The 27,278-nt window shown below is 40.6% G+C and overlaps 3 protein-coding genes across 3 annotated transcripts; 1 reads left to right on the top strand and 2 right to left on the bottom strand.

The window, feature by feature from the left end:
- The first annotated feature begins 816 nt into the window (after positions 1–816).
- On the top strand, positions 817–19,192 carry kntc1 (kinetochore associated 1). Its single transcript, XM_061071812.1, has 61 exons — positions 817–957; positions 1,058–1,178; positions 1,634–1,749; positions 1,953–2,031; positions 2,152–2,229; positions 2,323–2,357; positions 2,447–2,557; positions 2,849–2,942; positions 3,189–3,241; positions 3,354–3,466; positions 3,576–3,630; positions 3,732–3,830; positions 3,942–3,985; positions 4,082–4,144; positions 4,237–4,312; positions 4,529–4,654; positions 4,801–4,967; positions 5,168–5,279; positions 5,476–5,619; positions 5,710–5,766; positions 5,918–5,989; positions 6,114–6,233; positions 6,785–6,928; positions 7,024–7,119; positions 7,293–7,396; positions 7,515–7,617; positions 7,701–7,835; positions 7,953–8,072; positions 8,512–8,584; positions 8,898–8,965; positions 9,061–9,362; positions 9,520–9,692; positions 9,850–9,950; positions 10,299–10,443; positions 10,552–10,608; positions 10,700–10,863; positions 10,942–11,046; positions 11,142–11,270; positions 11,378–11,494; positions 11,637–11,746; positions 11,856–12,072; positions 12,369–12,458; positions 12,543–12,708; positions 13,265–13,323; positions 13,437–13,653; positions 13,736–13,809; positions 13,892–14,102; positions 14,373–14,485; positions 14,588–14,643; positions 15,393–15,471; positions 15,553–15,677; positions 15,774–15,909; positions 16,019–16,114; positions 16,234–16,290; positions 16,662–16,716; positions 16,912–16,975; positions 17,368–17,497; positions 17,608–17,697; positions 18,203–18,357; positions 18,852–18,954; positions 19,110–19,192. Exons 1-61 carry the CDS (start codon positions 817–819, stop codon positions 19,143–19,145), a joined length of 6,651 nt encoding a protein of 2,216 aa, XP_060927795.1. The 3' UTR covers positions 19,146–19,192.
- Positions 19,193–20,918: 1,726 nt separating this feature from the next.
- Positions 20,919–21,914, bottom strand: LOC133001238 (hydroxycarboxylic acid receptor 3-like). The gene has a single exon (XM_061070756.1). The coding sequence runs from the start codon at positions 21,912–21,914 to the stop codon at positions 20,919–20,921; it is 996 nt and encodes a 331-aa protein (XP_060926739.1).
- A 3,753-nt stretch (positions 21,915–25,667) lies between these two features.
- LOC133002475 (hydroxycarboxylic acid receptor 3-like) lies at positions 25,668–26,725 on the bottom strand. The gene has a single exon (XM_061072304.1). The coding sequence runs from the start codon at positions 26,723–26,725 to the stop codon at positions 25,730–25,732; it is 996 nt and encodes a 331-aa protein (XP_060928287.1). The 3' UTR covers positions 25,668–25,729.
- Between the last annotated feature and the right edge of the window lie 553 nt (positions 26,726–27,278).

Raw genomic sequence — 27,278 nt, 5'->3', positions numbered from 1 at the left:
ATTTGTACCACCGTGGGAGCTGAGTTTTGCGGGTTTGATCAAATAGATTATTGAAGTACGCTGGTATTTATTTCTGGAGTTGGTTCAGTGGTAAAAACTAATAATACATTGTTGGTGAAGGAAAGAACAGTGATCGTTCAAAACACGTAGAAAACAGTGCTGCAGACGGAAAGGTATCTGACCTGGCATCCCCATGAGACGTTTCTGAAACAGCCCGTCCCCTCTGTGTGAAGCGCAGAGATTGTACCCGTAGTTTTGCTTGTCAGGCAAGATTATTTATAAACCTTGCCCAGCCAAAACATGTCAAATCAATAATATATATAGAAATCAAATGAAAGATCTTTAATAACAAATTAAGCTTTACTTGGGCTTTACTTCTGTCTGTCCTTGTGAAAACGACGCACCCGTCTTCGAAGCCTTCGACGGAAGCTGCAGCTGGAAGGCAACGCTGAGGGAAATCTTCTTCCTCCGTGGACCCACAACAACCCGCCAAATTCCAAAGTAACTACAGCAGTTAGTTTTGTTTCTGTCTTATTTATCTGCGTGTTCACGGCGAGTCACTGCAAACTGCTCCTCCACGTTGACCCGCATACGAGCCGTGACCCGCAGGTATCTACACGTCTTTCTTCAATGCTGTAGGTTTGTACTTCTCGTCTCAACCGCTAGCATTGGCGTTATCACAACATTGAGGCGACTGTGACACTAGATGCTAACTTAGCTAGCCCTGTCAATGTAGCACTCCAAGTCCCACCCGAGTGTTTTTAACAGCGGAATAAGAACCGGCTCCGTGTTCTCCCGCCTCAGGTGAAGCTCAGCATGGCGACCTGGAGCGACGTGGAGCTCCTGACCAGCGAGGACACGAGCTTGGTGCGGTGTCTGGGCAGCGGGTCCCGGGAGGAGGGCGGCAGCGGTTTGTATCAGGTGGACACACTGGTCAAGATCTCCACGGCCAACGAGGTAACGTGTCATTACCACTTCTCGTTACTCCACTGGTAAAGCCTGTCCTCATAAAGCACCGATCAGTGACTGGGTGGACATGTCTCTCTCTCTCCCTCAGGTGCTCAATGATCCCTGCCTCTCCTCCTGCAGTGGTTCGAACTGGAGCATCGTCGTTGCTGACAAGACGGTCATCCTGTTCGACCAGAGCTATCAGACCATCCTGCTGCTGCTTCACTTTGGTCTGCATCATTGATTTCATGCTCACACCCACTTCTGCATGGTCACACTGTTTACCATCAGTGTTGACAATTAATGCAGCTTTCTCCCTCTACGCCACTGCAACTCAGAAGGAATTGTTTTACTGCATTACATATGTCGGACAGCTTTAGTTACTTCTCAGATGACAGTGACAGCCATGGGCTCTCAAAGGGAGAAGGCTCTGGAGAGATACCGAGGGGTCCCGGCACAAAGGGAAATCATTTGTTATCACTACAATTTCATCCATACGTAAAACTCTGAGTGAATGCATGTCTGTCCTGAATTTCATACACTTCCTGAAAGAAAACATCTCAAACCCCAAATCCTATGAAAAGGGGGTACAGTTGGTCTAGTTTGTGTCAGCTAACTGTCCTTGCAAGTAATGTATTCACTCACAGTAATTACTGTTGATTAATAACCAAGATTTATTTTTCAGAAACTGATGTGGACACTATTGATGCGTGTCTGGATGGACAGTTTCTGGTGGTCTGTGAAAGAAATGGAAATCTTCATTTGATCTATGTTCCCCAAAAGAGAATCCTTCTCACCAGGGTATGCATGTTTTTTAAAATATCTATAAGTCCCCCTAAGATTTCACTGTGTCTGACCTTATATTGTTATATCCCCATCCTAACTGAATTCACCTTCAACACTTAATAGTATAATAGTCAGCACTAACAGCCCTGATAACTGTCTTTTTCTAAGGTTATTTTATACCTATGTCTTGTCCTTTTTGTGATTTTCTGTGTTTGTAGGCTTTGGTAGAGAATCCATCAAGTGGAGATAAGAAAACATATCGCTATCTCATCATAGAAGAGGACAAAACATCCTTAGGTGAATTTTATGAATGATTATGAGAAGAATCTCATGAAGGAATTTGGAATTCATTCTCTAGTTGTCTGATAGTATTGGATATTTAAAAAAAGTTGTGAACTATGTTTTTCTGGTTGGCAGGGACATACCATGTTTTCCTTCTCATTAAGGATGGGTTTTTCCACATCACAAACCTTGCTTTGGAAAAGATCGAGAAAGGTATCAAATTATTAGGTACAGTCGGCTTACAGTTTTCTTGGAGCCACTTGATTGTTGACTTAATTAAAATGTATTTTTCTTTTGCCAACCTAGCCATTAAAAATATGAATTTGGGAGCTTTAAAAGAGGTAAGTTATGACAGTCTTCTTTCAATATAATAGTTAATAACATTTGTTTTTGAACAGCACATAAATAATAACTTTTTCCCTTTATGCAGCTTCAGTCTCTCATCAAGATAGACTTCTGCTCCACTGAGGATTACCATGATGAGGGCTGCAGTACTGCAGTGATGTATAATGTGGGCAATGAAATCCACTTACTGATTGGGGTCAGTGGTTTTATAATTTATTTACAACCTGCCATTACATTTTGGTTCCTATGTGTTGGTTACATGTCAATGAAAACATTCTTAAAGGAACAAATATAACAAAGTCTTCTTATGAACCATGATAATACAAATATTTATTGCTCACTTTATTTTAGTCACTGCTCATACTGTGTCATTTCTCTGCATTTCATATTGGACTAAAGTCTGTGGCAGTGCTCACCTTTTGTATAAAACCTGCCTAGGAATGGTATTTACTCCTTACATAAAGCAGTAACATTATTATCTTCAAAGGGGGATAAAGAACATGTTGTGACTCACTGGATGATGGACCCTCATAAGGCCAAGATGAGTCTTGCTCAGTCCGTCAACAGTGACTTAATTCCAGGTAACCTTCAGTAAATATCGGGGCTACATGTTTGTTATGTTTCATTTTGTGAGACGCTGAATATTTATTATTATTATATTATTCATATTTCTCTTCTGGAATCAACAAATGATGATTGTGTGGAATCAGCTTTTTGTACATGTGCACTAGAATTCCAAGTGTTAGGTTAAAGAAACTGTTTTACAACAAATAAAACATTTCAATGCCAGAGTTGTAATATAACAATATTCTCTTTATGTTTTAAAGGTGTGAGAAAAATGGTGGTGGTGGAAAATCTCTTGTATCTTCTTGACACTGAGGTGAGTTCAGTGGTGTCTCCATGTTATCGTTTGATATACCAGTAGATGTTATTCAATCATAATGTACTTGAAGTTCACATATAGATGTCCTAATGTTTTTCTTTGGTTTCAGGACGTCCTGAGTCTTTGGGACCTGCATTTCCTCGTCATGATTCACTGTTGGCCTGATCTCGTCATTCACGACTTTGAACTCACCACCGAATGTGGCTCTGCTTCTATGGTGGCGTATGTATCCGTGTTTAATCCCATACTGTAGTTGTGATAATACAGAGGGCCGTGCCTCCTTTTAACCCTTCAACTCTCAAAGAAGTAAATCACTATGTTTATGTAACAGCCAAGACAAGGGCAGCATGAAGATGATCGCACTGACAAAGCAAGACAGCAGTCAGGTATCAGTACAACTCCTCTTTTTCAAGAAAGTTTAATGAATATTTAAATATTGCCTTATATATTACTCTAAACCTGATCTGCTGGTTTAATTTTGGTTCAGATCAACCAGCTACAAATTCGATTTCTGCCCTCCATGACGATTTGCTACTCTCTGGATGTCTCCTCAGTCTCTTGTCTTGTCCAGACAAAGATAAACATGGTAGATGAAGATACATAATTTAATTATGATGTGTATGGATTTTCCTTGTGCTATTTCTTTTTGTTCAAATTGCTGTTAATTGAAATAAATTGCTTTGTCCTCTGATTTCAGGACACAATTTATTTAGTTGATGGGATTTGTCAGAACCCAGAGAGGTAGGAAATGTTTTGCTGTATGAAGTGAAGCCACAACTCACATGTTAAGGTAAATTTTATAAAATCATCAATGGTCTATTTTTCATGTTTTAATAGCAAAGGAGAGATTATATCGTCTGTTGTTGTCAGATGCTTCACAGAGGCGTTGCCTGAAAACAGGTATCTAATTTTACTACAAAGACACATACACATACATTGCTTCAGTAACTGCCGATGTAATCTGATTTTCTTGACTTTTCTTTTATTCCCAGACTAAGCAGACTTCTTCACAAACACATGTTTGAAGAGGCTGAGAAGTTTGCCAAAACATTTGAGCTGGATTTAGAGGTTTGTTTGTCTGTCGTGTAAAGTGTGACAGCCGGGGGCTTTTTGCCCTCAGTGTTCATTAGGATAATATGTTTTTACTATTTATCCAAAGAAGTGGGATTTTAAAGTATAAATACTTTGCAAGTAGTATTATTACTGTAGAATAGAGGTGCAGTGGGGGATATTTTCCAAGCCTAACTTGGGCTACACACAGCTGACAGTCCTGTTTTTGTTCAGCTTGTTTATAAGGTGAAGCTTGACTTTGTGCTGGAGCAGCTGGCCTCTGCATCAGTGGGTGGATATGGACAAAATGTGTGGTCTGAACTTGTGGATGAGGCCAAAACCAACCTGATGAAGATCACAGTGAGTGTAACAATGCTCTATTTGAGCTGTCTCTGTATTTGATCTACTCTCAGTTTCCTGTTCCAGTGTGTTGATTATACAGTACATTTTATTAGTACCAAATATCAACCTGCTTCTAAATAGAGGTTCTTTTTTGCGCTGCCTAGGATGAGCAGTATGTGGTGGAATACTGCCTCAAGGCGCCATGGCCAACCTTTGACACAGCAGAGAAGATGCTGAACCATGCTGCCACACGATACTCGTCTTTACAGATCCAAGAGGCCTTGGCCAGACTAGCAACGTTCTGTAGCCTCTACAGCCTGGACAACTTCAAGTAGGTTCAGTGGCCAAGAGTTTGTCTTTGGGTGGCTGTAAATGGGGGAAAACTACTTATTTGAGGGGCGGATAAGACTGAAAAATCACCATGAAAGTGGTCCAATTATCATATGTTACACCGTAAAAATGTCTGTATTGCAGTTTGTCCATTAATGCACAATCATTGGTGACCTCCGTATGTTTCTCTGTCGCCCATAGTGGCATTGCCTGGATCGAGTTTCTGAACAGCACTGACACTTTAGGAGACATTCTGACGCACTTAAGAGAAGGAGACATGAAGGGTGCTCAGCTCCTTTGGCTCAGATATGAGGTAATAAATCATTAAAAGGACTGATCAAAGTTCCCCATTTTCTTTGTTGTGTATATACACTACAACAATAATGCTGATGCTTAAATTAAATCCTTACATCAATAAAAATGGCCAAACAAACAAAGCAAATTTTTTGTTAGAAACATTGTAGTCTTGTGTCAGTTGTGATGTTGTTTACTGTTGTGTTTTGTGACAGGGTGAGGTTGGATTGGAGTTTGATGAGCGCCAGCTTGAAGCTGTGCTCAGTGCCATCCCAGAGGACGTGACGTCCCAAGATCTCTGTCCATGGTTTAGGACAGTTGTTGTTCCCTTTGTGAGGAGAGTTCTCCCAACAGGACAAGTACGATATGTCTCTTCAAGCATAAAGTACTTATGTCTTCACCATGTGCTCCTATGTTTTCAGTAGTAACATTAATTGTCTTTTTCATAGAGAATCCTGGCAAGATGGCTTGAGCAGAGGGCAAGGAATCTGGAGCTGACAGAAAAGGTAAAGCAGCGGAGATTATCCACGTTGATTTGGATCATGCAAGAATAGCAATGCAAGCTAAAAACATAGATAATAATAATTAGTGAAGTAAGGGAACGTACTGTTTATCAGTTGTTCAAACAACAATGATGAATGTAACTTGTTTTTCCAGGGAGCTTGGCCACAAAACGGGTTCGACTTGGCAGTGCTTGGACTGCCCTCTTTATGGACGTGGATGAAATCTGTAAGTCGGCCACATTTCCTGTATGTGCTTTGAATGACAGTTTGTACTCTCTCAGTTATGATCTCCCTGTGAGCATATATGTAACTGAATAAGCAAGACTCATTCTGTTTCATTTTTTTATCAGGATGATAATTACGGTGCAGAGGAGATCGAGAATCTCAAGTCCATGGTGTCAAACCTACGTCAGCTGCTGGACCTTCACCATAAATACAGCTGCAGGCTTTCACTTTCGGTCTTTGAGAAGGTGTGTCTTTTATGCGTGATGTAATCTAATTACACCTGCCCTTCAATTAAATGTTTAGCAAAACTTACAAAAGTGGATAAAATGGCAATGAAAACTGAGTCAGTAAATAATCTGGGTCTCAAGATTTTAGTAGACATCTGATGGGGCTTTCACTTTAATTAGAAATTCCAACATTGAATCAATTGTGTGGGGAAAAGTTTAAATTCAAACTGTAAATATACATCAGACTATCCAAAGTAGTTTCATATAATCCAACAGAGGGCGCTCACTATCATTTTAATGTCATGTCAAATTCAGTCAAACTTGATTTTTGAAAAAAGTGACAGCCCAAACATCTGATTAGGTATCAAATTGTATCATGGGTTTTTACCATGTTATTTTATAATGGCAAAAAAACTATTAAAAACATGCGAGCTTGTTGCCATGAATCACATCATATTGCAAAATGTTCAGTTTTCACATATAAAATGGAGCCATATTCTTAGTACATTTTGAGTGAGTTCTGTGTTGTTCCTACTTTAAAACATTTTCTTCTTCTGTGATTTTGAAAGGGAAGTGAACGGAGTGTCGCGTTCTTTATGCTGGACAAAGTGCTGGCTCCAGAGCTGATCGCTGCCACAGTGGAAAACAGCATCCTGCCCTATGCTGAAGAGCATGACATTCCTTTTGATGAGCTACTTCTGCAGTACATCCAGGTAAACCTCCGCCACAGCCTAACAGGGATTTCACTTTTTATTTTCCTAGTGTGCGATGACTCCTTTTTCTCACCCCTCAATCTCATCTTCACTAGTATGTGCTGGAGCGCTGCAGTTCTCAGACCACGACTCTTTTCACAGAGTGGGAAGCCAAAGCAGTGGCTGTACTTGGCTGCATGACAGATACTGATGTAGGTTCCCAACAACACTTCACTTACAACACAGTTCACAACATGCTCAAGGTTCATGAGGGCAGGTATTTGAGTTGAAAACCAAACCTGCCTTAACAGCAACAGAAAAGCCAGAAATAAGATGGAGAGAAACTTTTAAGTTCCAAATCTCACATTATTGTATTTCCTGTCAGCTGATGGTGGATGCTGTGCTGGAGATCATGCAGAAAGCTGTTGTACCCTGGAGTAATGTGGTGGAAAAACTGGTTCAGCAGTACCTTGAGATGGATGGACCAAAGTAAGTTTGTTTTCTTATCTTGAAATAGTTTTAATGTGACAAATGAACCATTATTTTTTTATAAATGTTATGCATACATACATTTATATGATCTTCCTCTGTCTCATTTACTCTCCAGACAAGAGCTTCTAAAGGAGAGCTACCGTCTGATGGAGATAAGGAAACTTCTCCGTGGCTACGGAATCCGTAACTTCAACCTCTCTAACAACACTCAAATTTTGGTATGTTTGATCTAATTAATTAATTATGATACCTAATGTTATACCTGACTATACATTTTCTGATTCCTCTATATCTTCCTCAGACACTGATTAGATACATCCTGAAGCAAGACTTGCCGATGTCTTTAGAAGACTCCCTGACACTTGCAGAGGCTTACAAACTTCCAACCCCGCAGATAAATTATTTGTATCTCATCCAGCTGATTGGTCAAGGCAAGGTATGCTGATCAGTCTGGAAAAATGAAATCACCTAATTGTATATTGTTTATCTTTATTTTAATTCTTGTCATGTCAGTAGGACTTTTTATTATATTTATATTTTTTTCTGTTTGCAGACTGAGGAATGCATGACGGTCATTAAGGGGCTGAGGTCTGCAGAGGCAGAAATTGTGGTTGAGCATCTAACGTGCTGGGCCAGACTGCAGCTGGAGGACAAAGCCCACATATCTGACGAGGTGAGGGGAGGGACATGGTTTGTGTCTGACATAAAAGTTCCTTTATATTTTAAGTACATGTATCCAAGGCTCAGTTTTGTTCAAGTAGATTCAATTTAAAGACAGTTCAGTTCATACTTGGTTATTTTTAAAGCAGCTTTATAAAACCAAAGGGTTAAGGTTGTTCTTACTCATAAGCAAATGTTACTTCGATGTGGCATCTCTGCTATGGCTGACAGATATCTGATCTGATGTACCAGGATTTTTCCTGTATATCTAATAAAACAAAACCGATGTGATCACATGTTCACATACACAGTGCAAATATGCCTGGAAGTAGATCATACTTGAAATTATCACCTCTAGATGGGAACATAAAATGTAGAACAGCATTATGGTGACCGTAGTGTTCATTCTGGCAGTTTATACGTCTGAACTTTCTCTTGGCCTTGCCTTACAGCACAAGAAGCATAAGATGGTCATCGCTCAGGTGATGGTGGAGGCTCTGAAATACCTGCACATCATCCAAAAGCGTAAGTTTTCACTCAACTCAATTCTACAACATGAACAGCAGGGGGACACAGGGAGCACAGTGCTGCACACTTAGAAACCTAGTCATTACAACCTATACATTCATTATACCTAGTAATTCAGTTAACTGATATTGATGCTTTAGGAATGTTTTTTTTTTTTTTGCTATCCAGAGCAGTAAAACATCATAGCAATTTAAAGCACCTTTTGTATTCCTGTCATCTGTAATGATATAAAAACAGCAATGATTGTCTTAAATTAAGGAAAGAAATCTTAGAAAAGTAGAGCTGAACATCCGTTTCATGTCCTCTTCAGATGATGCTCTGAAAAGCATGGAGTGTGAGAACAACCTCATCATGTTCAAGGCTATCGCCGACCTTCAGGTGACCCACTGTTACGCAATGTTTTAAAAATGTTATTCTATCTGTTCTTTCGTTTTGTGTTTAACCTGCAACCTTTTTGTCTACTTATCCATCAGGAGGACGTTGATGTTTTCTTCACGCCATCTAACTATGACGATCCAAACATCAGAAAACATATCCTGGACCATCACATCACAGCCTATGAAAAGACACATGGTCGCAGTTCATCTAAGGGGAAATCTAGGACAACTCCGGTTGTGGATAACGATCCAGATGGCAAAACCAAGACAATATCCCCAGAAGCTCGATTACGTCGTCTAGGAAGACAGCTGCAGTGCACGGAGCAGGAGCTCTGGTCTGACTTGGCCCTGCGAGCGTTGAAAGTGGGCAAGGTGGACAAGGCCCTCAAGATCCTCAGGTTTGCACGTGTGGATGCTGCGCCATGAGTGAATGCGGCGGTGGAAAACACTTAGGGCTAGTAATCTTTCCACCCATGTTTTCTGTATATAATATTTAAAGTGCTTCAAGATATTTGGAGAATCTCATGTTTTTATTTTTTTATGTTGTGTCTACAGTGACCTGTATGAACACCACTGTAACACCAGCACAGGGAAAGTTTTGTTCACTGCTGCCAAGACGTTATGTCAGATGCTTGAGGCAGATGTGCCCATGGTGCTTCCTGATAACACAGACTTGCCAGCAATCATCCATGATCTGGCCGGTCAGGCCATCACAGTGTGCCACTCAGGTAAAGAACACATAACAACAATGTTCTCGTCGTGCGGCTGCTTGCTTGTTGCAGCCTTGACCACCTGATTGTGTTCAGATTTTGAAGGTGTTGGTTTAATCGCGTTCAGTGAAAACTGCTTTAGCTTCAAAATACATAAATATAATCACTCTTCCAGATTTGCTACTGGACTGTCTTGAGCTTTGCAAGTGCACACGGATAGCCATGGATGTCTATCACCAGTGTCAGTTATCAGACAACTATGGCTTTATAGCAAAGGTCAGTATCTTATCTATTCCCAAAGAATAACACTGTACTTTGCTTTTACTTTATTTCAGTCTGGTTCTATTTATTTCGGTCTATACACTTCCTTTAAATCAACCATAATTTTTTACTTATTTTTAATTGTTCATGAACAAGGTTAACTACATGGTGGATTTAGACAGAATTTCAAGAGTTAGTTTCTGAATTCACAGTAAGACTTGCAATATAATATACATATCTTTAAAAGTTAAATATTTGTCCAAAAAGAAACAAGCAAGAAAATTATGTCATATTAGTACATTCAATAAATGGTTCTCTGTCACAAATCAGCTGACTTTCTATTACAACTGTGTCATATCACAGGATTTGACCTTGGAGGCAGAAAAAGATCCACATTCTCAATGGACTTTCCAAGACGTTTTTAACGAAGACTGCATTGTTCTGGACCCAGTGTCGGTGCTCCCTGTCCAGTATGAAATTACCAACTGCCTGCTGCCGATATCTTGGGGTAGGAAGATGCTTAAATGTATCATTTATTTAATGTCCTTATTAGGATATCATCACCTTAGGCACTCTGCAGCTGGCTGGTTTAATCCGTTGCTTCCCCTTCTTGTAGATGCCAAACTTCACCCACTGGACTGTTCCTGTCTTTCCCACTGCTCATTTGAAGATGGTAGGCATTCAAATAGATTCTTCCAATGTCTTTCTTCCTAAAGTTGTAGTTTTGAATGTTTCCCTTGTGTCTTGTCTGGTCCCACATGTAGGTTCAAACTACCTGCGGCCCCTCCTGGGTCCTCTTGCCAACATGTTACAGATGTTGCAGGAGTGCAGTCAGCTGGAGCTGGCTCTCAGAGTGCTGGTCAACTCGTATGGCAGCTGCCTGCAGCACGTCACCTCCAATGTTATGGACATAAAGCTAAGCCTGCAGGTATGACTGCAACACGTCCGCTGGTGCTATGAATGCTAGTGCTATTATACCCTTATAACATCCTTGTTTGTTTTTCAGCTTTATGATACCCAAGAGCTTAAGAAGTACAATATATGCCTGAATGATCTCCAAAAGTCAACCACATCCACTGTAAATGCTGTGGCTGTGGCTCTGTTGAACAAGGTGTGTTCTTTTCCAGTGTCATGAGAGTAGAATCATATTCACAGAATGTTTGTGCATTTTTAAATAACTATATCTATATTTTCTATATGCCTCAGGTGTTCAACTGGAGAGTGGTCGATTGTGATCTTGCTATTGGACTCTGCACGCTTCTCTCCAAAGCAGAAGTCTTCAAAACACTGTGGAAGGTTATTGACAACACCTGGCAAAACTACGACAAAATACTGGTAGGCAATATGCATGCTGTTCTTCTTTATGTGCATGTGTATGTGCAGTTCTCCATCCTTGTTATACTCAGCAAATCGAATCAGCGGCTCTGTCTTGATTATTTCAGGCTGTGGCAAGAATCGGAGCCAATCTCTGCTGCTTGTACAATGAGCCAGAGGAACAAGAGAAGTTTCTTTCTGTCATCACTGACGCTGACTGGGGCATCAAGCTCGGAAAATTTGAGGTAAATCAACTTTTTGGCCAAGGGCACCCTGATCAGAATTAACGTTTCGATACAATTAGTGTCAATATATATATTGTATTTCCCAAGGGGCTGCCCCTCCTTAATGTATTGAATCAACATGTGTACCCTTACTCTGCTGCAGATTTCCATCCAGCCAGTGTTCCGTCAGCAGCCTGAGATGAAGAGTAGTCTGATCCCTGTCCTGGTGAGGAACAGGAGAATTACTCCGGACATTATTCTCCAGTACTGCAGGTAGGCAGCTCACTCTGCATTGTCATATTTTTTAGTTTATTGCAATGCGGAATATAAAAATAATTTTTGGGTCCAGACTGCGCTAAAAGTCTCTTGCGTATATCTGCAGAACTTATGGTTTGGACCGCGACAGTATCATCAACCAGTACATCACCACCTTACTGCTGCTCCAAGAGGACGAGGAAGGTGCTGGTGACCCAAGTGCAGGACAGGTGGAGGTGCAGCCTCTGTGTCCTGCAGATGCCCTGGAGCGAGTCCTGCAGATAATCCCGATGTTACACAGCACCAGCAAGCTGACTGAAAGTCTCTGTGCTGTCCTTTTCAAGGTTTGAGCATTGAAGAGGGTGGAATTAGAAGAAGAATATTCAGAGTAGCTTCTGATTGATCCGAGGGCTGCGAGTTACTGATTTTTAAAGACAGACATTTTTTTCACCTAGAGGCTGATTCAAGAAAAACATAAAACAATCATATTTATTTAATAGTCATTCTTTAAGATATAGAAATACAATTATCCACAATGGCAAAAAGATGCAACAAAGACTGCAACTGTTGAAATATCAAATTCTATTCTTTCCCAAACACAATTTAATATTGCGATTCACAAAATGCCTTTCTCTTACAGCTCAGCCCTTACAACTATGAGAGGATTGAGGTAGTGCTGAAGATCATACAGGCTGCAGATGATAATGTCACCAGCTTTTCTATAAGTCAGGTAAAAAAAAAAAACGTTTTACATTAAGGAGTTCATTGTTGTTATTATTCCACAGAGTTGTAAACAATATCTTTTAATGCCCAGGCCGCAGCCCTCCTTCAGCACCTGACATCCTACAAGCGGGTCGCCCCTCCATCAGACATGGAGAACACATATCTCCTGGAAAACAGCCTCCTGCCAAACCACCTTTCCAACATCAGACTGCCCTTCCACCTGCTGATGCAGACCAAACATTACTGGAAGATCATCTGTGAGTCAGAAAATGTGGTTGTCTGTCCTATTGTTGTGAAAACTATATTTCATGAAGGCCTTGAGAGATTTGGTTAAAAGTTCACTTGGACTCAAAGATGAACTGATTCGATTTTGATGGTTATAGGTCAATAGTCACAGTGACCTCATGAGTCTTGATGTACAATGTATGTAGAATGAAACTGCACTGAGTGGCAGAGGCATACATAGCACGGCTGTAGTTTTAGGCTTATTTTTATTCTCAAGTATTATTGCTGACAATCTCAAATTCCTCTCAGGATGAGTAATCTATTGATGTTTTTAGATTTGCCCTGGTTACCTCTTGGCATCAAGTCAGAATTACTTCCTTACTTCCTTCTAATTTATTTAACCACCGGTAAATCAGTCCGCAGTTGTGTTCCTCAAGTGGGTGATCGACAGATTCTAAACATTTCTCTTCTTTGTCAAGCCTCTTATGACAAGATGTTTTATTTTTATTGTTAATATATAAATGTATTGATATTATTAGTTAATGAGATGTGTTAAGCCTGAGGAAACTAAACTACTTTTCTGTTAAGGTCCTGAGCTCAGTGAGGAGACCTTCCCCACTCTTCTTCTGATTAGCAAACTGATGAAGGTACAGCCCACTCCCCTAACATGTAGTCTTTAATAATCACAACATTTTAAGATTATTGTCCATTAGGTTTTGACTGTTTTGGAGTTTATTCAAACCTTCCTGTCTCTTTCCAGGTGAGCATTGACAAGTTATACATGTCGGCAGCGAACCATGTGTTTGAGAAGAAGATGAAGCCTCTGCTCTTAGAGCAGAAGAAAAAAGGTCAAAATCCAGGCTACAAGAAGGAGACCTTCAAGGTGGCTAAGACCATGATGATGTACATCCACTGCATCCAGAGTCCAGAGTGGGCAGCTGCCACCGCCCACAAAATCACCCAGGAACTGCCACCAGGTCTAACCTACATATCAGCCATTACGCTACACAGCTCAGTATGTTTGTATCTATGCACTGAATTGTTTTCTCCTCTCCATAGGCAATGAGAAGGCTCATTCACTCAGGTTCTGTTTGGGTCTCGGGGATGCATGGCTGAAAGATCCAAACCTTGAGGTCAGTATGTGCTCTCTCTATCTAGGAAATGTATTCATGTACATTAGCTTATTTTAATCTGCTCCCCCTGGATCCCATGCAGGAGTCGGCACGGGCCCGAGGGGAGACCTTTCTTTCCAAGCTGAAGCTGCAGTTCCAGCGTTCGGCCACTGAGAATACGTTGATTGCCAACCAGCTGAACAGCCCAGAGCATCTGAAAATGACCGGGATGCCGGCCAGGCTCATAGTGGCCCTGCATGAGCACAGCAGCGTGGATCTGCGCTACAGAGAGTCAGGAGGCCAAACTTATCCTGGTGAGATCACTTAAGTTCAGAAGCTAGTAAAGTTCCACAATGTGATCAGCTTTATTCTCTTATGAGCTCAACACCCAGATAAGTATTTTTAAGTCCATTTTGCTCTTCTGCATTCCATGTTTGCATCAGCTATAAATAGTTTTCCACTTCACCTCTCTGCACCATACTTCCTCAAAATGCATTATGAAATGGTTTGGTATGCTGTTACTAGGAGGAGGAAATCAACAGTGTGGGATCTTTTTTAAACTGGTTCCTTCTTATCTGTTTCAGACATCCACACTGTGGTTAAAGAAATAGCTGCAGTCAACAACGTGGATCTCCTGAAAATCCGAAACATGATGCTGGAAAAGTGGATCTGCAAAACAGGCCCTGTTGTTGCAAAGGTTTGACAGGCTTAGCTCATCCCTTTAGCAACTTTTTATTCACTACTACTAACATTTTATTTAGATTTTGTACATTTTTGACAATTGTTTTCTTTAATAAAGGATATTGGTAATCATGAATGTGTCAGCAACATTGACGAAGACCCAGACTTAATGAGGTAATTGAATCACGTTATTTTTTTTGCAGCACTTTGCATCTGATTACCCTCTTGAATTACTGTTTTATCAAAAAAGTGTGAATATGTGTTAAATGTTTTTATTGATCTATCAAGTTTATTTAAAATTGAACTTGAAAATTAAGTTTGAATCATCTATTAGTTGAATACCTTTTCGTGCCAAGAGTATTAAGGCCATATAAAGGCGGGGGGAAATCAGTACAGTTATTAAATTACGAGGTTAAAGTTGTAATTTTAAGACACGTGCCATTTGAGAAGAGGGAGATCAGCTTGTCGCCTGTGTTAAAAAAAAATGTGTGGAGCCTCTTGTTAAATTCTACTTTACCTAAGTCTATTCTGTCGAAAAACCACACAGACTTGATCTGTGTGATATTTAAAGAGGCTATATAGTTTAGTAAACAGTGAGGTTAGTTGGACTTTGGATCCAGAAGGAGGGGAACTCCAGAAAGCATAAGTTGTCCTTTCTGGTTATTTCCTAAAAAATGTATTTCATATTTAGATTTTTTGGGGGTTATGACTTAATTCTTGTTATCTCAGAATAATTTGTTCTTCATTATGGCCCTAATACTCCTTTGGACCTTTTTATGTACAGTTTAACATAAAACTGCCATTTTCAGTTGCCTGTTTGTTGAATGAAGCTCGCCTTTGTTTTTTATTGTACTTCAGGTTAGAGACGTTAAAAGACCAGAATGTGTCCCTCCTTTTTATTTTGCTTTTTAACATGTCCTCAGGGTGGTGTACATGCTGAGTTCTTTCCCTGTGGATGAAGCCGTCCGTCTTCTAAATCCTATCCTGTCTGCTGAAACCTGGGTGAGGAATACATCACAATTGAGCTGTTAACGGTTAAAGATTCTGGAGAAAGTGGCTTCTATCTAATTTTTTCTCCTGTAGCCCCTCAGCACTTCTGGGCCTCGCTTGACCTTCTGCCATCGGACTCGAGCGCTGATTTGTCTCGTTCGCCTCGTTGATGCGGATACACTGGAGACTCGGCTACAGATCCCTAGGACCAAAATCCAGTATGAGGCCATGATAGCTATTAATCAGTATGAACTTAAGTTAATTTAAATCAGGTTTATAATCCTCAATTCTTCTGTATTTCATATCTCACACAGCTTTTACCTGAAGTGCTACATCTTTGTCTCTAAACTGGAGGAATTAAACATCCCCTACACGTTGCAGTCTTTCCTCAGTAGTCCCAAAGAGGGCTTAGTGAAAGGGCTGTGGAAGAATCACAGTCATGAACCACAGGTACTGTCTCTTTTCTCCATTTTTAGATTCGATATTTTAGAAATGTTACAGGCTTCACACAGGCTGTATGCAGAGTACCCTAAAACCCCTTTCTGCCACCTGGTTTCAGGCGGTGCGTTTAGTGGCAGACCTGTGTTTGGAGTATCAGGTTTATGACCCTCAGCTGTGGAACAGTCTGCTCCAGAAGCTGCTCAGCTTCAACTTGGTACAGACTCATGAGCCTCGATTTATATTAAATCTGACTCAGTTCTCACTCATTTGTGATCTCTGTCTGTAGTTTGTTTCTAGGTGTGAAACTTTCATGACTTTATGATCTCCCCTCAGATCAGCCACCTCCAGAGGGTGCTAGAGGCAGTTGTAGCTGTGCCTGCACTGTGGGAGGTAAAGTTTAAAACTCATACGTTGTTTCATTATCATACATAATGTCAAATATATATTTTAGATATATGACTTATCACTAAAACAACACAAGAAACATAACTGACGCAACCTGCACCAGAAGCATTGCTCAGATATACGCCTGCTTAGAGTGGATATGTTCTTTTCATGTATCACGGTTTTGTGGCCTGTGTGAAACCAAGACAGATTCCGTCAAACAACCTTTTTCTTCACCACTAAACCACCGGATATCCTGTTCGAACATTTGATGAGCCAAGCGTTTAATGAAATGTTTCCTGCCATTGCTGCTGAAATATGAAAAGGTTCTTTCGTTTCTTGGATGTATTTATTGAATTATTTTATTCTCTCCCCAGATAACTAGTTTCTCCAGGACCTGGAGGAGTATGATACTGGCACCTTTTGTCTCTGGTACTAGATTTATAACTTAAATTCACCTCTATTGACAAACAACATGGATTTACTTGTCTTGATACTGACTGATGTTTAATCATAAAACATTCTGGAAAAAGTACATAACTTCATTTTCATAATGTAAATGTTTTCACTGGTTGGTAAATCTCTGAAATGCTCCTCAATGTCTTATCTCTTTTATTTTGGTGACAGCTTCTGTTCCTCTGAGTCCTGATCAACAGGCAACACTCTACAGGACCTTTGTTCTCCTCCTCAAGTAGGATTTAGTTATGTTCTGTTAGTTATATCTTCCAATGTTCAAACATTTTATGAGAAAAAAACAAATCCTGGATCTTCCCACTGATCAGAATCCTTGTCTGAATTAAATCAGGTCTTTCTCAACCCATGTCTCATCCTTCCACCACGTCTCCTAGCATCCACTCAGTAATTTTTGTGTAATCCTCTTGACAAACAAACAAACCAACAAACAGACGGGGAGAAATGTAACTTCCTAAACAGAGCTAACAAATTCCAGTATAACAAACCTGGCTGCATGAAATATTTGGAAGTGACCTTTATTAATTTATCAAACATGGCAGCGATGTCCTGAATAATGTGTCCTATTGTCTTCACGTTTACTCCAGCTGTGCTGTCGTCTTTCTTCCCAAGGTGCCCCTTCCTGTTGAATTTGGACTTGATAGGAATTGCAAATCGCTTTGCACAGTTCAATCTGCCCGCCTTTGCCCTGGGAACTCTTCTTCTCATCCCCTGTGCCAATAAAAAGGCGCAGCAGATCCAGGTGAGTACGTCCATGTCAGTACAACATGATAGAAAAAACAGATTGGAAGAACATTAACTTTTAAATTTAAACACACGCTATGGGCACCTGTGTGTTTTTTCTGCTTGCAGGGCTTTCTGTCCCTCTGCAACCCAGTCACCGTCCTGGAGCAGGTGGAGGACCTTATGAACACTGGTGAACTGGCTGGAGTCCCCTCACAGGTTTGAGCTTTATTTAGGTAACATGTGTATGTAGACTCTTTGTGCCACAGAAGAACGGACATGTCAACTGTTATCAAGCAGGGTGACTGAAGGTCCTCAAAAGTCAATATTTTACAAAGAAAATGTTATTTTAAGGTTTTTAATTCAATTTTACAATTAAAAGGCCTTAAAAATTCTTACCTTTTTTGTACGTTTCAGAGTATGCACACAGTATGTTGGGTGTACCTATAGCAGCTTTACATGTTTCTGTGTAGGTGTTAAACAGGAAACCCAGTCAGACCGGTATCAGACTAAAAACTGCTTCCGTTTCTGAAAATGTATAAATAACCTCTGCACTACATGCAGAGGTGTGTCTGTGTGAGTGGGTGTGTGCTTGTGTTTCTGAAGTGATACAAGACATCCATTGCCCAGAAATGTATCTGCATTGTTGCTAGGTTTATTGCCATTTATTTTTATTTCAATTCAGATTACATCATATGACATTATTGTCTTTATGACTCCTCAGATCAGGGAAACTGTTCTAACTTTCATCATCCAAAATGGGCAGCACCAGAAACTGATTAAGACCAAACACTTCCAGCACCTGAAGCAGCTCATGGTGTTAAGTGGCCACCCAGAGCAGGTGAAAGACCTGGTGGACCACCTGATCAGCCAGAACTGGTATGGTTTTTTCTTATTTAAATGTTTTCTCCCTCTTGCACTAGATATCACAGAGAAGCAACAAACATCTCTGATCTGACATACTTTTTAATTTAGTCTCCAGTGGCTCTTTACTTCCTGCTCCAACTTTCAGACAGTCTACAAAGTTTGGACATGTGCCCTTTTGCCCAAACACAAAGTTTTTTCAAACTGAATTTTGTCACTTCTAAATTCAGTTTATCCCCTGAAGGCAGGAAAACTGTGTTCTGGGAGTTCTATCAAGCTATAATGATGTTTAAATATTTGGTTTAATTTGATGTAAAGCCATAGAATCTGTTTATTTTGGGTTTTATAGGGCTTGAAACCTAATGGTGCTCTAGTCAAGTGTAACTGCAAACTGACACCTGGTGTCTGAGGATCTTCGACAGAACAAAACCAACATTATGCTTTTGACCTTTTCAAATGTATGATGCGAGTTCTGCATGTCAGACTCTTTTTGCTTTTCTGCTCTTCAGTCAGGATGATGCTGATTCGCTGGTTTGTGAGTACATGAAGCACAGAGAACATCAAGGAGGGAAAACGCTGACAAACGGCTCCCCATCGCCAAGCTACATGAAGGTAACCAGTTTAACCTGGGACAAACACCACGACCATACCATTAAACTGTTATTCATGTGTGGCATTAACACTGTTATTCCACTATCACATCTCTGTGATTATCAGTGATAAGTGAAACACAAAAATCATTCTGCGATTCTACTTTTGGTTTTCAGGAGTTTCTCCAGATTCAGAATGGAGTTTCAGGATGAGCCGGATCGATTCTTTAAGCTGTATATTGTAACATTTATCATTTACTTGGTCCATCTGGAGCAGAGATGCAATATTTGCACTTAACATTTATCTTTGAATTGTTCATGTAATATCTGAATAAATGTATTTCATTAACGGCAACTGTGTGTAGAAATTCTTGAAACAAGTTTAGAAGCAGCAGTAGCTCCTGGCTGTTTTATAGTTTTAAGCACTTTATTAGGAACTCAGTACTGTTGCTGGCTACAGCCTTCAATCGCTTTGAAAAGCTTAGTTATTTTGAGCATGGATTCCACAGGATGTTGAAAATATATCTTTGACATTTTGCTTCCTGTTGTCATTACTGTTGTATCATTTCTGCAAATCTGCCAGCTGCAGTATGCAGGGGTCCACCATTTCACCGCAGTGATTCAGATCGGAAGTTCATTGATCTCATTAGTTTGTGGCTCGTCAAGTTCACGAAACCAGTGCGAGCCGATTCTGCTGAACTGAACTGATTTGCTACAAACTCGTTGGAGGGATACGAGCGTGGAACCCTTCTAATTAAACACATTTCATTTCGGTTCCACCCAAAGGGGTAGAGACTTTTTGGGCTCTTTCCTTAGTATTTTGAGAAGGGAGATTTTTCATCAGTCTTTCAAGAAATAACATGGATCTTGATGTGAAAATAAGCCTTAATAATGGTGTTGACATCGATGAGTTTTATGCAGATTATTATTATTCCTTTTTATTTCATATATTAAGAGTGAGAGAAATGTTTAGGATTGTTTGGCCTTTGTCAAGGTTTATGGTCCCCTGACTCCCATTCTAGTTTCTATTGGACATTCAAGAATTTTTTTCTCTTATATAATATTATGTAATGTAACAATAGGATGCAAGTTAAATGTGAGTTTGTTTTATTTGTTTTATGGATCTCACTTCTTGTGGTTACCTCTGTGTATTTAGTCTGTAAAAACACTTATATGTTGAAACCACATGAAAAAAAAATCAGGAAAATAAGATGAGGATAAAAATCTTTATTTCTCGTTCCAGCATCGAAAGACAAATCATTGACCAAAGTGGAAAACAATATACAGATGTTTTCTTTATAAACAAAAAATCTTTATATCTCATTTATATAACAATTAAATGTTTTTTCATAAGTATAGTATCATTTTCTTGTAATGACAGTATTGTATTTAGTTCATATGAGATCAAACTTTTGGGGGGTTTGAGATGTAGTTTGGTGACAATATGGCAAAACTAATTATTTCACAGTTTCACATAGCATATAAAGACTTTTTTTTTAAAGTGCAGTTTATACATAGAGAAATAAGTCTTCACATCTTTTCAAGCAAGTGTCTAACGTTTGGAAGATAAAATAACATGATCCTTCTTTCACAAATCACAAAGGAGACGTTCAATTGCTCAGTTTGACACATTCGTGGTTTTGCTGCCAGTTTTGTTTGGTGTGGTGTGAACAGAAGTTCGTGGAGTGGATGTGAGTCCATGCTGTTCTGTAACAGACATAATTAAAGTCTCCTCTCTTCATGACCCCTGTAAAATGTTTAATCTTTTACAATTAGCCCAGAATACGACTTGTAGCAGAGGCGGATAACGGTTTTGCTTGAACAAATTATTTCATAACTTACCATCAGCATAGGTGTAGAAAAGAAAAGCGCAGTCCTTTTGTATTTGATAAATATAAGAAGTAAAAGTTACATTTTTGTTGATCTTGCAGAGAAATGTGTGACTTTTGATCAAAACGTTTGATTTCCTTGATCTTCTCTGCGTGATCACAGCTGGCTGAGTGAGTGGGAGCCGGTTTCTCGAGTTTTCCTCCCAGTGCTCTCAGTCTGCTCTGCTTGGGGCAGGTGAAGTGCTTTGCGGCAGATGTTCTTGAAGGCAGGGATGGAGAAGTAGTAGACGATGGGGTCCAGCACGCTGTTGAGATAGGTCAGACTGATGGAGATGTAGAATCCGCTGGTCAGTTCCTCCATGGCGTCACAGACTTCTGATTTGGGGCGGGTGCTGGTCAGCTCACTGGTCCTGAACCAAATCACCACCTGCGTGAGGTTGCTCGGGAGGAAGCAGGTGATGAAGAGCACCACCACCAATATCATGAAGCACAGAGCCTTCTTGATCTTTGCTTGTTGGGCCAGCTGTCTGCCTCTGAGGTGGCTGACGATGTGGATGGTGCAGTAGAGAATCACAAGCAACGGCAGGTAGAAGGAAAAGAGGAACTCAAACTTGTGCCAGCTCATATTGGTGTGGGCGTCGGCCTCCACCATGAAGCTTTCACAGTACGTCCTGTTGGCATGTTTGGAAGATGGGATGAGATTTGTTGACATGAAGACGTCTGCAGTCATTGCAATGGTGACGATCCAGATTCCAAGTGCTACTAGAAAGGCTTTGAAGACACTCATAGAGTTGATGGCATGATGGGGATGCACAACCCGCATGTACCTGTCCACGGCGATCGCCATCAAGAAGATGGTACTTACACTGCGATTCATAGACAGCATGAACAGGCAGATGTTGCAGAGAGCCTCTCCGAAGATCCAGTTGAGCCCGTACATGTAGTAGTTGACACGGAACGGCAGAGCCATGATGAGCAGAAAGTCGGCCACCGCCAGGCTGAAGAGCAACACCGTGCTGCTCTTCCAGGGCTTCAGGTGGAGGCAGAAGATCCAGAGGGCCAGACCATTGCCAAGGAGCCCCAGAATGGTCTCTATCACCAACAGTGGAGGGAGGACTTGGATCAACAGAGTTCCATTAAAATGGCACTGCATCTTGAGGTGTGTGCTGTCTCTCTGGCTGCTGCGAAGAAAATACCGCGTGTGGGACTGTGCAGTCTCTCAAGAGAAGCAGGTTAGTGTTTTTTTCACAGGAAGTAGTCCAGGAAGGTGCTTCATTCAGCATTCACAACTCTCTAATAACTCAGAGGCTTTCAGCTGAATATGACGGGCCAACAGGAAATCAACATTATCAATTCATTCACATGCATGTGAGCAACAATTTAACCTTAAACCTGGTATAGAAATCAATATTGAGCTGTATACCTCAAAGCTTCATTTTTTATTTGGATGCACACATAGATAGATAGATAGATAGATGGATAGATAGATGGATACTTTATTAATCCCGAGGGAAATTTAGATCATCCAGTAGCTTATACACTTAAACACCTCACTGACATACATACATAAATCACATACGGAGAACATATTCACAGGTACAGGAATGGAATGCAATGATGTGATTGTGTCAGTGTCCAGTAGGGAAGTGTTCTTGTGCTGCTGGAGTGGATAGTACAATAAAAAAAAATATATATATATATATATAAAACAAAAAATATATATATATATATATAAATATATAAGAATATGTAGTGGTAAAGTCTGTGCATGGGGCTAGTATAGCCAGTAAAGGGATGGACAGTGGGTTGGTATATAATAGTGAGATGAGAAGAGTAGAGAAGGGGAGGGCAGACTGAGGTAGACTCATGCAGGGAAGATCACTCCCCCCACCCCCACCCCCACCCCCTCCTCTTCTGCGTGGTGTTATAAAGCTGAATGGCCTTGGGGATAAAGGACCTCCTCAGCCTGTCTGATGAGCATGACAGGAGTCTGCCACTAACATATAAATATATAACATATAAGTGAACTTAGAGTTTCACTGAACATCGACAAGTTACATCAACACAATTGATTGCTTTAACTCGAAAGAAAAATGTATTTGTGTGTTAAGAATTAACATTGCAGGATGGGGCTTTTTTCTTTATTTTTGCAAATTTCTAAAGTGGTATGTGGCAGTAGACCTTACCACGGGGCTCTGCCACACACTGCCAGAGACGGAAGTGGTGCTTTTTAACAAACTTTATTAATCACCACACATAAACGTAATCAAACATAAAGCAGACTAGCTTTTCAGCTCAGTCCGGGCGTCTCTCAGAGGGTGACTGGGATTCTCTCCAGTCTCTGAGTTCCTGCGTGAGGCAGCGCAGAGTAGACACTGCCCTTTAAGTGCGAGGACCAATCAGCTAACAGCTCTCACCTGATCTGATTGATCCTCTGTGGTGGAGGTGAGGGGGCTCTCCCAGCCCCCCCATCTCCACGGTGTCGTTTGACTCGTCTGCTCAGTCCCGTCATTTCTTCCAGTTTCTGATAAGTTTCCACATTGGTGTGGTTGTCTTGAGCGAACTGATTATTCATCACTTGGGAGGAAACACAAAATAATTGAATACCAGGTGGAGGAAAGTAACTATGTGTTTTACTCAGGTACTGTACTTGTGTTTTATACTTCTATTCCAGTTTTTAACAGTCAAATATTGTACAATGATATATTTTGAGAACTTGAGTTACTTCACAAATTTTGATTTACAAACCCAACACACACACGAAAAAAAATCCTTCATCAAGCTTCTTACCTAGAAGTTATAGTCAAAAGATTCTGTTTTTGTTTCAGGTTGATTGGTGGAGAGAATGATTAAGACGAAGTACGGGTAACGAGCAACATGATCTTAGCTGTCATTTTCTTTCTCAGCAAACTGACTATAAAAGGTGGGATGATTGACTGGATGTCATGGGTGATCTGATGAATCTTTGACTTGTTATACCACAGGGAATCCTTACCTCCGCTCCTCCTCCAGCTGATTCAGTAGCTCCACTTCGTCTTTGTCTGCAGCTTCTACCAAGGTCCATCTAAGTCTCCATCTTCAACAACAAAGTTGGACTTTGGATAAACAATTTACACAAATGACATGGCAATAAAGAGACATTCTAATTCTAAACATGGGATTAATGCAAACTGATTCTAATCAACCACTGTGTTGCTGACCTGCTCGTGGTCCTCCCTGAGCAGGTTCATTTCTTGCTCCATCTCTCCAACATGGCTTGTGGCCTTGGCGACCTCAGCTCTCTCTCAGTGGCTGTTTCTCCTTCAATGCCTCCTGCAGGGCTGCAGTGTCGGAGGTCCAGAGTCCTCCCGAGGCAGCTCATACGTTGCCTTTTAAGCGCGAGGACCAATCAGCTAACAGCTCTCCCCTGCGCTGATTGATCCTCTGTGATGGAGGTGAAAGGGCTCTCCCAGCCCCCCCACCTCCACACAATAATACAGAGATCTTGATCAGGCACTTTTCGGGGACTGATATCTGTGTATGTGTGAAATTTGACTGTTGGGCCTCAGCGAAGGTATGTGCTCTTCAGAGTGCCGTTCTAGTTATTCTATTCAATTCAGTTTAATTTGTAAAGTGCTGAATCACAACTAAATTTTATCAAGGGCGTTACTTCACTGTATAATGAGTTCACAATATGAGTAAGACTGTTTTGCAGAACAAAAACTCCATGTCGTGCATTTTTAGTGGACTATACTTCCCGTTTCAAATATAAATGTTTCAGATATAAATGTTTCAAATATAACTCTTCTGAAAAACCTACTCTATTTTGAATGAAGTTTACATATTTAAGTTTGTTCCATAAAATGATGAAAAATCTAAAATATGCATTTTTAAAAATTCCCTGCCTATTTGAACAGCCGCAAAGCTTTAGGTGGAGAAAATATGGAAATCGAGCTTTGACGCATCAAAAATAACCCATGAGAGAAAAAAGTTTCACTACATATTTCAATCAATCAGCCTTTATTTGCTTGTTGCTTCGGAGTTACAGCTGTGAAAAAGTCGCTAATTCAAAAATCAAAGTTTAATTTCATTTGTCCAGATTCTTTATCTGTTGCATCAAGGAGTAAATAAATGGATAAGTATCCATATTGCACTTTACAAGTCTTATCGATCACTCAAAGTGTTTTACAGTACAAGTCAAATTCACAAACTACACACAGCTTTTTTTTTGTCACACATCACCAAAGAGGAAAACAATAAATCTGCAGATGTAGTTTTTTAAACAAAAAGTATTTATATCTCATATTTATATATATAACAATTAAATGTATTTTCATAAGTATGATAACATTTTCTTGTAATGACAAGATTGTATTCAATTCATATGAGATTATAAGAATGAATCAAACTTTTGGGGGGTTTGAGATGTAGTTTGGTGACAATATGGAAAAACGACTTATTTCACAGTTTCACATAGCACATGAAGAAGAAATACTTTTTAAAAGTGCAGTTAATACATAGAGAAATAAGCCTTCACATCTTTTCAAGCAACTATGCAACGTTTGGAAGATGAAATAACATGATCCTTCTTTCACAAATCACAAAGGAGAAGTTCAATTGCTCAGTTTGACACATTCGTGGTTTTGCTGCCAGTTTTGTTTGGTGTGGTGTGAACAGAAGCTCGTGGAGTGGATGTGAGTCCATGTTGTTCTGTAACAGACACAATTAAAGTCTCCTCTCTTCATGACCCCTAGAAAAATGTTTAATCTTTTACAATTAGCCCAGAATACGACTTGTAGCAGAGGTGGATAACAGTTTTGCTTGAACAAATTATTTCATAACTTACCATCAGCATAGGTGTAAAAAAGAAAAGCGCAGTCCTTTTGTATTTGATAAATATAAGAAGTAAAAGTTACATTTTGTTGATGTTGCAGAGAAATGTGTGACTTTTGATCAAAATGTTTGATTTCCTTGATCTTCTCTGCGTGATCACAGCTGGCTGAGTGAGTGGGAGCCGGTTTCTCGAGTTTTCCTCCCAGTGCTCTCAGTCTGCTCTGCTTGGGGCAGGTGAAGTGCTTTGCGGCAGATGTTCTTGAAGGCAGGGATGGAGAAGTAGTAGACGATGGGGTCCAGCACGCTGTTGAGATAGGTCAGACTGATGGAGATGTAGAATCCGCTGGTCAGTTCCTCCAAGGCGTCACAGACTTCCGATTTGGGGAGGGTGCTGGTCAGCTCACTGGTCCTGAACCAAATCACCACCTGCGTGAGGTTGCTCGGGAGGAAGCAGGTGATGAAGAGCACCACCACCAATATCATGAAGCACAGAGCCTTCTTGATCTTTGCTTGTTGGGCCAGCTGTCTGCCTCTGAGGTGGGTGACGATGTGGATGGTGCAGTAGAGAATCACAAGCAACGGCAGGTAGAAGGAAAAGAGGAACTCAAACTTGTGCCAGTTCATATTGTTGCGGGCGTCGGCCTCCACCATGAAGCTTTCACAGTACGTCCTGTTGGGATGTTTGGAAGATGGGATGAGATGTTTTGACAAGAAGACGTGTGCAGTCATTGCAATGGTGACGATCCAGATTCCAAGTGCTACTAGAAAGGCTTTGAAGACACTCATAAAGTTGATGGCATGATGGGGATGCACAACCCGCATGTACCTGTCCACGGCGATCGCCATCAAGAAGAAGATGCTTCCACTGCGATTCATAGCCAGCATGAACAAGCAGATGTTGCAGAGAGCCTCTCCGAAGATCCAGTTGAGTCCGTAATAGTAGTAGGTGGCACGGAACGGCAGAGCCATGATGAGCAGAAAGTCGGCCACCGCCAGGCTGAAGAGCAACACCGTGCTACTCTTCCAGGGCTTCAGGTGGAGGCAGAAGATCCAGAGGGCCAGACCATTGCAGAGGAGCCCGAGAATGATCTCTATCACCAACAGTGGAGGGAGGACTTGGATCAGCAGAGTTCCATTAAAATGGCACTGCATCTTGAGGTGTGTGCTGTCTCTCTGGCTGCTGCGAAGAAAATACCGCTTGTTGGACTGTGCAGTCTCTCAAGAGAAGCGGGTTTGTGGTTTTTTACAGGAAGTAGTCCACGAAGGTTCTGCATTCAGCTTTCACACATCTCTTATAACTCAGAGGCGTTCAGCTGAATATGACCGGCGTGCTGACAGAAAATCATCATTATCAATTCACATACATGGATGTGAGGAACACTTTAACCTTAAACCTGGTATAGAAATCAATATTGATCTGTATACTTCAAATCTTTATGTTTTATTTGGATTAACAAATAAAAGTTAACTTAGAGTTTGTTCCAATGAACATGGACAAGTTACATCAACACAACTGATCGCTTTAAGGTGAAAGAAAAATTGATTTGTGTGTTAAGAATTAACATTGCAAGATGGGGCGTTTTTCTATATTTTTGCAAATTTCTAAAATGATAATACAGAGATCTTGATCAGGCACGTTTCCTGGACTGATATCTGTGTGTGTGTGAAATTTGACTGTTATGCCCCAGCGGAGGTATGTGCTCTT

The sequence above is a fragment of the Limanda limanda genome, chromosome 5 (genome assembly GCF_963576545.1).
Source record: "Limanda limanda chromosome 5, fLimLim1.1, whole genome shotgun sequence".
Lineage (NCBI taxonomy): Eukaryota > Metazoa > Chordata > Actinopteri > Pleuronectiformes > Pleuronectidae > Limanda > Limanda limanda.
Note: the sequence above shows the minus strand (reverse complement) of the source record. Positions and strands in the feature narration are given on the sequence as shown.